The 10,497-nt window shown below is 44.6% G+C and overlaps 1 protein-coding gene across 6 annotated transcripts in view; it reads left to right on the forward strand.

Annotated features, from left to right (window-relative positions):
- Positions 1 to 10,497, forward strand: part of PIAS2 (protein inhibitor of activated STAT 2) — a 45,312-nt gene that overhangs the window by 27,803 nt on the left and 7,012 nt on the right. For 4 of the 6 annotated variants that reach the window (XM_079994879.1, XM_079994880.1, XM_079994877.1 and 1 more), the window contains 6 exons: positions 1,383 to 1,543; positions 2,454 to 2,587; positions 4,388 to 4,556; positions 6,777 to 6,916; positions 7,182 to 7,219; positions 7,785 to 9,051. In XM_079994879.1, coding sequence (XP_079851005.1) covers positions 1,383 to 1,543; positions 2,454 to 2,587; positions 4,388 to 4,556; positions 6,777 to 6,916; positions 7,182 to 7,219; positions 7,785 to 7,973 — 831 coding nt within the window. In that variant the 3' untranslated portion in view covers positions 7,974 to 9,051. Of the gene's footprint in view, positions 1 to 1,382; positions 1,544 to 2,453; positions 2,588 to 4,387; positions 4,557 to 6,776; positions 6,917 to 7,181; positions 7,220 to 7,784; positions 9,052 to 10,497 lie in introns of those variants that run through there. The other 2 variants (XM_079994881.1, XM_079994882.1) reach the window with 2 other exon arrangements.

Raw genomic sequence — 10,497 nt, forward strand, 5'->3', positions numbered from 1 at the left:
GTAGAACTGGTTTTATTTTAATCTTAAAGGTTTTACTGTGATGGGTTTTTTTAGCAGTAGTTGTTGTTGTTTGAACTTGCTATACACAGCTTAGAGATACTTTAATATATTAAGTGGTATATAAATTGCCTGAACACTAAATACACACATACTGTTAGTGGGAGCCCTCCTAAGCCCAAAGAAAAGCCACTTGATCCATTCACATACAGAGCTGGAAAGATTCTGAATCAGGGTGCCCAAATGTCTACACTTCCATCACCATCTCCACTTACATAACATCTCTGATGGGATCTGTGAAGTGTGCAAGTCTCATGTCCATGACATGTAGTGCTGCCAGTGGCATTTGTATGTGGCACTTTATGCAGCACGAAAACTTCCTTCCTTGCTTATGACGTGTCATTTTATGAGGTGAAGCTTAATTTTTTCTTCAGCGAGGGGTCTTAAAAATAGATTTTTGGGTGTGAGGAATTAAAATCTGTTATTTTTGTGATTGGACAATATTTAGCTTGGTGATTCTACGTTTTATGAAGAATTACATAAACTGCTTTTGGAAAAACCAACAAATTTTAATTGTACCTTCTGAAAATGTCAGGTAATGCATAATAATATAGAATATAACTGCAAGTACTCGGTAATCATTTTTAATGATTCCTATGCAGTTTGACACACATTTTACTTACCACCACATTTTCCCTACCAAGCAAAACTAAATTATATTAATTTAACAAAATACCTTTTGAATTTCCAAGTTACGTTACAACTTTTTATCACCCCTCATTTTGGGAATTTGAAAGTTGAAAGATTCAGCATGTCCTACAATGAGTTTGACTGATCCGTTATGGGAGGCAATCTGATGGCCGAGAGGCTGTAACTGGGGGGGGGGGATCAATGAGGAGTTTGCCCCTTACCTAGGGAGGCCCACCCATACTTTAGATGAAGAAGAAGAAGAAGAGTTTGGATTTGATATCCCGCTTTATCACTACCCGAGCGAGTCTCAAAGCGGCTAACATTCTCCTTTCCCTTCCTCCCCCACAACGAACACTCTGTGAGGTGAGTGGGGCTGAGAGACTTCAAAGAAGTGTGACTGGCCCAAGGTCACCCAGCAGCTGCATGTGGAGGAGCGAAGACGCGAACCCGGTTCCCCAGATTACGAGTCTATCGCTCTTAACCACTACACCACACTGGCTCTCTAGATTGCTTTCATGTGAGGATCTAAGGCTCCAGACTTCCGCAAACAAGCAAGGATTGTCTGGTTTTGTCTTTTTCATAAAGGCACCCAATTCCATTCGCTAACAATGGCTCTCTCACCTCCCCACCCTTTCCTTCCATCACTGCCTCCCTGCCTTTGACGCCTTTCACTTTCTACGTGACCTGGTCTCCAGCTGGGGAAAATGCGGCTGACAATTCCCTGCCGTGCCGTTACTTGTACCCACCTGCAGTGCTTTGATGCTGCTCTCTATCTACAAATGAATGAAAAGAAACCCACCTGGATATGTCCTGTGTGCGACAAGAAAGCTGCATATGAGAGTCTCATCTTAGATGGGTAAGACGAGGAGGTGGTATCTCACTTTTTCAGGCGGCAGTAGCTGTGCTCTTAGAACTATAAAAGCAGTTTGCTGCATTCAGTGAATCAACAGCAGGAGCTGCCTAGCAAGGAAGCTAGCATTGTGTCTTTCCAGAGGCATGTGTTTGGTTGTGGTAAAGCCATAAAGAATTGGAACTAACCTGCATTTGAAGCTTGGAACCTGTAGCCCATGACACACTCTACTCTTTAATCACAACTTAAACAATCACCAGCATTACCCCTTTATCTAACATGATAAAAGGGTTATAACCTTTTAAATTGCCAACCAGCTTCTAGGGCTATAGAGCTGGCTTGAGACTTAGTTTGCTCCCATCAGAGGTCTGTGAATCGCTTTATTATATGATTGAGGTGACAAGCAGTTAATTTATGAATGTGAGTCGCAGGGAATCCTGATCCTGTCAGATGGTTCCAAAGGCTGATTAACTAGCTGTTGTCTCATGATCAGAATCTTTATCGAACCATGTGGAACGCAAGGATTGATGTGAGACTTTAAGTAAAGTATTAATCTGATTTATAAAATTTAACTTTGAGCCATTTTGAACAATATCAAATGTAAAAATCCTTTGATCTAATATCTCAAACCTATTTTCCACAAAAATTCACCCTGCATGGCTAGAGGCCTCATACCTTGCCAGGGTCAAAACAATTTGTGGTTCATTACCAATCACTCAGTTCCAGAATGAATACTGGTAGGACCCCAACAGCAGCTAGTTAGCTGTAGCTCACATGGGTAAGAGCAATTGGGTTGGAGTGGAACTGGGATCTCCTTTTGGAAGGGAAGCTTCTCTTTCTAAGGCAGCCATCACTCAAAGGCACCATCAGAACAGTCAGCGGACACAAACTAGTAACGTTTAATGCTCTTTTCCAGACTCTTTATGGAAATTCTAAACGAATGTTCAGATGTAGATGAGATCAAGTTCCAGGAGGATGGTTCCTGGTGCCCGATGAGGCCGAAGAAGGAGGCTCTGAAAGTTGTCAGCCCGCAGTGCACCAAGGTAGAAAGTAAGTAACTTGGAATTCAAGCCATGAAACCCCTGTCCCAGTTGACGTGGGAACCTATCCAGGCTGACTGTTTACTCCTATTTGCAGAAGAGGCAGCAGATACTTTTGCCTCCTTGCAGAAACTGCCTCCCAGTTCCTTCACTATCTGGCTCAGAAGCTGGGCGTGATTTTTTAATGTGTCTCTCCAGAGGTCAAATACCTACCTGGCCTATTCATTCAGATCTCCATTCATCTGTTTAGCCTGTTACTTATCTATTAAGTCTTGCTCAGTGCTATTTTTCTAGAAAAAGAGGTGCCGGAACTCAGCATGAACATCTGCCTAGTTCTCTTATAGTGGCAATGGTGCCCACCTGAGAGGTGCCGGAACTGAGTTCCGGCTGGAAAAAAAGCCCTGGTCTTATTCTTGATTTCTTTTTCTGAGCTTTGTTCTCCCTACATAGGGAAACGAAAACCCCTAAACTTTTGTTTTCTCTCTTCCCTGCTTCTCATGGCACCAACAGGGAAGGGCTGTAGAACAAAGTCTTCCAAAACAACCCTGCTTCCAAAGAGTTCCACTTGTGAAGCATCTGTCCTCCGTGCCCTGCCAAGTCAGAAAGGGAATTCTAGAGGCCCAGCAAAGCACAGCTTAGCTGCAACTCCACTCGGCTCAACAAACAAGGGAAACTGCTGGTGGAAGTCCCTGTCAGTGTGTCCAGACCTTCAGCTTCTCAGGTGCAGAATGGAGCTGTGCATCTATCAGCAGTATCCCAGTTCTGGTCTGCCCTAGTGGACGACTCTGCCCGTTTGCAATCAAATGCCAAGCAAAAATGACATTCCTTTCACAGGCCACCAGGTGGCTGCAGAGAGTCATTGGTACAGTACCTGTACAGCCGTGGGAATATATTTGTCAGATAGCAACTCCCCATCGTTCCAAATGTCTGCCTCTCGTCAGGGTCCTGGATGCTACCCTTGCGTATCTGGCCAGAATGATGCAATTCTGCACCTTTTTCTGCATCTATCCTCAATGCTCAGTTCATTGAGAGAATTAAAGAGCCATAATTGAGCAGCTGTATAAAATAAGAGTAAGAAAGCACACCCAAAAAAGGGGAGGCACACGCCGTCCCGCTCTTCCTCCATGGAGTCTCCCTAGCCCAGTGGAAAAAAGTCAACCAGGGCCCCAGCATGAACCATGCCAAGGCTCTCTCTCAACCTTCTTTTCTAACTCCTCAAGTAAGTTGAGGGTAATCTCCTGATTCACACTCACTGCCATGAGACAGAATTCTATATTTAAAAATCTTAAGGATTCCACAATAGTCAGTTTACTCCACCTCTGGATGTAGTTTCTTCTTAGATTCAACAGCTCTTGTTAGGAGCAGGTCTGGAGAAAGACAGAATCAATAAGCAAAAGAACCCATAGGCTGCAAAGGACAAGAGTGAAGGGTTGAAACTTTCCTGGAACTTTGAACTTGGTATCTGGGATTCTTCATGCCCCTACCCCCTTGGCCTCATTGCAGAAGAAATGGTGAGTCAAGCCTGCAGCTGAATAATGTAGTCATTCCTTTAATGGAGAAAAGCAAAGTAGCAACTCAGTTCAAACAGTTTGGCCACAAGGTGTGTGTGTGTGTGTGTGTGTGTGTGTGTGTGTGTGTGTGTGTGTTTGTTTGTTTGCAGGAGGGCAAACATCTCCTCTGTTGCACTTTAGACAATTGCTTTGCAATTTACTCCTTTCAGCCTTGTCACCAAAAGAGCACATCACCTCCTACTCAAAGACAAGGAGATCCTATAGCCTTCATCTTGAGCGGTTGCACTTTTTCTTTCCAGGTTCCAGCATGGTCAGCAAGCCCTGTTCCATGCCAATCAGTGAGGTCAGCAAAAAGAAAGTTGATGTCATTGACCTCACAGCTGAGAGCTCGTCTGATGAAGAGGAAGATGCGCCTCCCAAAAGGAAATGCATATATATGTCTGACACACAAGCAAGTCCCACCAAAGGGTTGGTAATTTTTCATGTGAATAATACTATCTGTCCTGGTTTGTTTTTCTATCAGTTCCCCATCCTGGCAGCTTGGGTTTGGTTTTCTCTCTTCTGCTTGTACATCATTTAGTAGATGTGCAGAGTCCATCTCTTTCCACTCTACCCCTGCTTTCTTGGAATCCTCTTCTCTGATTACCGTATTTTTCGCCCTATAGGGTGCACTGGCCCATAGGGCGCACCTAGGGTTTTTTTGGGGGGGGGGAATAAAGAATTCCCCCCCCCCAGGCGCGGGGTTGGGGCGGGGGAAGCCCGAGCTTCCCCCGACCCCAGCCCCCAGAACAGGCTGCTATCCTCAAGCCTTCCCCTACCAGCCCCGTCAAGCTCTGAGAGTATTCCCCACCTCCCGCAGAAGCCGCTCGCTCTTTAAAGGGGCTGCGTGGCTTCTACTGGCTTTTCTGGGAGGTGGGGGGGAATTCCCTCACCTCTCGCAAAAGCCTGCAGAAGCCGCGCAACCCCTTTAAAGAGTGCACGGCTTCCCTGGGAGGTGGGATTCCCCCACCTCCCGCAAAACCGGCAGAAGCCGCGCGCTCTTTAAAGGCGCTGCGCGGCTTCTGTTGGCTTTTCTAGGAGATGGGGGAATTCCCCCACCTTCCTGAAAAGCCCGCCGAAGCCGCGCACTCTGTAAAGGGGCTGCACAGCTTCTATTAGCTTCTATTACCCTGAAAAGCCCGCAGGCTGCCATCTGCAAGCCTTGGGAGCCCGGCGGGAAGTCGCACTGGGCTCCCAAGGCTTGCGGAGAGCTTCCTGAAGCCTGGAGAGCGAGAGGGGTCGGTGCGCACTGACCCCTCTCGCTCTCCAGGCTTCAGCGAAAGCCTGCATTCGCCCCATAGGACGCACACACATTTCCCCTTCATTTTTGGAGGGGGAAAAGTGCGTCCTATAGGGCGAAAAATACGGTATTTCCTGTTTGATTAAAGATGCCCAAACGCAGCTAGCTGTGTTACGGCAAGCAAAATTCATTTTTGAAGAGTCTGTCTGCAGGCAAATCAAATCCCACCCTGGGTTTAGGAGTTAAGAAATGCTATTGCTTTAGTCTGTTTCAGAGGAAATCTTTCTCTCTACAAAGTACTCGTCTAGCTCCAGAGTCCAAAATGGTGTGTAAGGTAGTTCATATAGAAATTTTTGACCTTTTCTTCCCCTTCAAGCAGTGTGGATTACACTGGTTTTTGGCCACTGTAGATTGTACACCTTCGCAAAACAAGAACACCCTCAGGTTTTGCCAACTGCTGCTCTGTGCACTGAGTGATCTCCCTATGGGTCCAGTAGGAGGCAGGTTTTTAGAAGCAAGATTTGGCCAGGGCATGGACTTGAAAGGCCCCTCCCAATTCCCATTGGGAACCTGCCTCCTAGTTTCCCAGTCTGCTTTGCTCTGAGGAAACCAGGGTGTCAGGATACATAGGCTTCCAATCTGATGAATCAGGAGTGCACTTATTGGCACACAAAGTTGGTGCTGGCTGCCTTTTTGGCCACTCTGATCTTTTCCCGCAGAGCAGGAAGAGCTCTTTGGATTGCTCTTCCCCACGTACTCCAGAACATAGGTGGTTAATCATTTTTAGGCTGAGGACAGCATTGACCTATGGGGCTGCATATCAGAGTGGGTGTGGATTTTGCTGTCTACACCAGGGGTCAGCAAATGTTTTCAGCAGGGGGCCGGTCCACTGTCCCTCAGATCTTCTAGGGGGCCAGACTATATTTGGGGGGGGGGGAATGAACAAATTCCTATGCCCCACAAATAACCCAGAGATGCATCTTATATAAAAACACACCTTCTACTCATGTAAAAACACGCTGATTCCCAGACTGTCCGCGGGTCGAATTTAGAAGGCAATTGGGCTGGATCTGGCCCCCGGGCCCTAGTTTGCCTACACAGTTCAGTGTTGGGAGTTTTACTCTGAAGTAACGGCTTTTATGTGCTTGTGTGATTGGATTCTGCTTTTAAAATCCTCTTTGACTGCAGCTCTAAAGAATGCATTTAGTGAATTGTCCTGATGGCCTGCCTTGGGCCATGTTGGCAGGATGAGCATCTAGAGAGAGAAAAAGGAAAATGCTTACAATAAAGACCCTCATTGGTTGTGTGTATTCTGATGACTGAGTCTAAGAGGGCTCAGCTGTGCACAGCTGACCTTCCTGCTGACTGCTGGGTTGTTTCTGACATTCCACCTTCTGTTTCACCCACAGGGTGCTCATGTATCAGCCGTCTACTGTACGAGTGCCTGGAGTGAGCACAGTGGACCCTTCTGCTATTCCACCCTCATTAACGGACTACTCCGTACCATTCCACCACCCACCAATATCAAGTATTTCATCAGATTTACCTGGTAAGGCTTCTTTTTCTGAACTCAGTTCTGATATCAGTTGGGGCAGACGCGACTTAAGAATCAAATCGGCATAGGATGAGATGATAAAGGGTAAAGAGAGAGAACCATGTCATCTCGTTTTTATGTCTTCTTGAGCAGGGAGAGGTAAAATAAAATTAATCCTGGGTCTTCCCCATTCTCGTCATCCTTAGCCCTTGCACCACAATGTAACATTGAGATTTCTCCATGATGCATCTTCTTTCAATGCAATGTTGTTTTCTTCTAGGTTTGGATTTTCTTTCTTTAATCCCAGTTGACCCACAGGTAAATATATTCATTACAAATTATTTACTTTTGCTTTTTTTCTTGCTTAAACTGGAATAATGTAGACATGAGTGAAGGGGGGGGAGACCCTTCTGCTATCTGATTGTTAGATTTGGGGCATTTTTAAAAATTGTGACTGCTCTCCCATGGTAGCATCCGCATCTAAGATTTGAGACTGAACGTTTTAACATCCTCTGCGAGGTGTGGGTTAAAAACTTGAAGGAGTAGGAATAATTTCTTGAAGGAATGCTTTTATCATTTAATTTCATTGGCTTCTCCTTTCTTTCCCCTCCCACCCCTTTTAAGCAGGCCCATAAGGCAGCACGCAGATGGTTTGTGGTTAGGTTACTTATAAGGATGGCCAATAATGTACCGAGTTGACAGGTTCCTTGTAATCTTAGCATGCCTGTCCAATGGAGAGATTTCAGAGTCGCCCTTTTTGAGCCTTGCGAAACCGTATTAATTGACCTTGTCTTAACTTTGCTTACTCTAGCTTGGCTGCTTGCACTTTTTTCCCCCCTGTGTTTTGTCTCTCTTCCTTATCTGCACCATTGTTTGTTTCAAGCAGTACTGTCCTATGTTTTTGGATAGTCTCACCTCGACGTTGCCAACAAGCACCACCCCCGGCAACATCATCACCTCCACCAGCCACCACGAGAGCAGCACTCGCGTTAGCTCCTCAGGCCGGAGCGAGACGGCAGTTATCACCAGCAGCAGTGGGAGCAACATTCCTGACATCATCTCTCTGGACTAAAAGCTGGCAAAATCTGCCCATCTGCAACTGCACAGGGCTTGTCCATTCACATGCCTAAATCCCTGGACCATCCGCAACTTGGACCTTATTTGGGGTATTTATTTGAAAGGAGCCGGGGGGAGGGAAACGCTTTGGATTTTTTTTTTTTACCCTCTCTGTGGATTGACAGTACCACAAAAAGAGGGCGGGAAACTGACCGGAAGGATTATATTTTTGTTGTCTTGGGGTTTTCCCCCCCTGCTCAGCTTGGGAAGAATGTGGTCAGTTTGAGGACGCCAGCCCTTCAAGCTTGCTCTGAAGAAACTGACGTGGGTTTACTATGTGGATTCCAGGGCAGATTCCACATTTTGATTTTATTTTCTCGTTACATTTAGCAATAATGTGAACAGTTTTGTTAAAAATCAAAAAGCACTTAATTTCTCTGGAATAACAGATGAAAGGACAAGAGGAAGTTGGCGATTTCTTCAGTGGAGGACAAACTTTTGTGACAATAATAGGTGTATAAACTATGTTTGCCTCTTTGCTTCTCCAGTTGCTTCACCATCTCCTTCCCAAATCTGGATATATATTTTTTCCCTATTTGGAAGCTCACGCTGCTTGGAGAATGTTCAGTTAACAACTGCGAAAAAGGCACAGAAATGTGGGAGGAAAGAATGCTATGCAAAGGTCAGCTTCACAAATCAAATCCATGTTCACAAAACAAAGAATTCAAAACCCAGCAATTAGCTTTCAGGACAGGATTATCAGTTCTCCGTGGATGAAGGAAAAGAATTTCTGCTTCTTCAAGTCCTACAAAATGGCCAGTGCTTCAGATTTGCGCGTGGTGCTAAGCCTCTGCTGAGTCAGCTTGTGTTACGCCATATTTTGTAGCCACAGAAAGAATCTATGCCCATCATGAGGTAGAAACTCTTTTTACAACTGTCCAATCCACATTACTTAAGTCAATTTGCTGCTAGGAAGATTGATCCTCATTCTCTTTAGAATAGTTATGAGAACGATTTACTTGACTGCATAGATGACATAGCATTTCAGATCTCTACTTTGGAAAAAATAAAATAAACCAATTTTGCCATTTGAAGAGGCTAATGAATGCTTTGGGTACTGGGCGAAAGTTTATACTTTGATGCAGCTAGTCCTGGTTCAGATGAGGACATCCTCGAATTGCAGGAGGCTACATGTAAAACATTTCATTGATGGAAGATTCCCTGATTGATTTCTTTTATGTGTTAGGAGGGAATTCATCCTAGTCATTTCTGCTTTACTGTGTTTGCAAATCCATGTCTCTCCATACAGTCAATCCTCTGTTCCTGAACACCTCCGTCTTGGCTCCTGAATGCCGAAAACTCGGAACTCTTCCAGTTTTCGAACGATTTTCAGAAGCCGAACATGCCACACAGCTTCCATTTTGAGTTTCCCTATTGTATTGAGGCTTCTGCTTTCGGTTGTCAAATGTTACGGAAGTTGGAACGGATTAGGTTCAACAACCAAGGTTTGACTGCATAAAAAGTTCCTGTGCCATTAGTAGTAAGAGAATTTTAACCAGTGTTCTGAAGAGCCATGTACCTCCAGGCCCCTCCTGTAATTTGCAAAAAGGTAATGATCCATAGCTTTGAAAGGCTGCTGCTGTTCTTCACTGCATTCTCACCTTCTCATATGCTTAATTGTTGACACTTTCAGCTGTAGGGCTAAATACTACAGTACTACTTCTGATTCTTTACCACACTGTTGATATTCTGTTGACATTTTATAGACACATTTGCTTGCAGGAATGAGGAGATATCCAATAGTGTTTACACTTAAGATGTTTTGAAAACTTAAACCACTGGGTAGAATTTAGTTTTACAGTGGTACCTCGGTTTACGAACTTAATCCGTTCCATTCTTAGACCAAGGTAAAGTTCGCAAACCAGGACACTACTTCCGGTTTTGTAGAATTCATAAACCAAATAGTTCATAAACAGGGCAGTTCTTAAACCAAGGTACTACTGTACTCAAGAGTAGACCCACTAAATTAATGGACCTTAACTGTTGAGTTTTGCTCAGGGTAGATTCACTGAAGTGAACAAACTTCAAGTTGAATACCGTCTATTGTTTTCAGTGAGTATTGGTATCATTCATTGTTTTCTTTTTCCATTCTACCTCCAAGGATCCCATCCGTATAGCCGTCTCAAAACTCAATTCTTAGCTCGCATGATGGGTTTTGCATTGCGCCAGTCTTCATGTGTCTAATTTGTACTTTAAAAGTAACCTGGTATGGGGGGGGGTTGACCTTAAAGCCATACTGATTGCTTGTTTGAGACCTCCAGTCCTTGAGCAGCTTGCAGCATTGTAACTGCAGGTCCCAGGAGGTGAGGCAAATTCACTAAGTCAGGTACTGTCTTTTATTGGAATTCTCTCTCTCTTACGTTTTTCAGGGTTGAAATACAGCTCTTTGCAAAAAAAAAAAAAAAAAAACCTCTGCAAGTAGATGGTTTAGAACTTGATACTCAAGTCTCAAACGTGTCTCCAAGGCAGTAGTTTTCATC

Source organism: Podarcis cretensis, assembly GCF_951804945.1.
Source record: "Podarcis cretensis genome assembly, chromosome: 11".
NCBI lineage: Eukaryota > Metazoa > Chordata > Lepidosauria > Squamata > Lacertidae > Podarcis > Podarcis cretensis.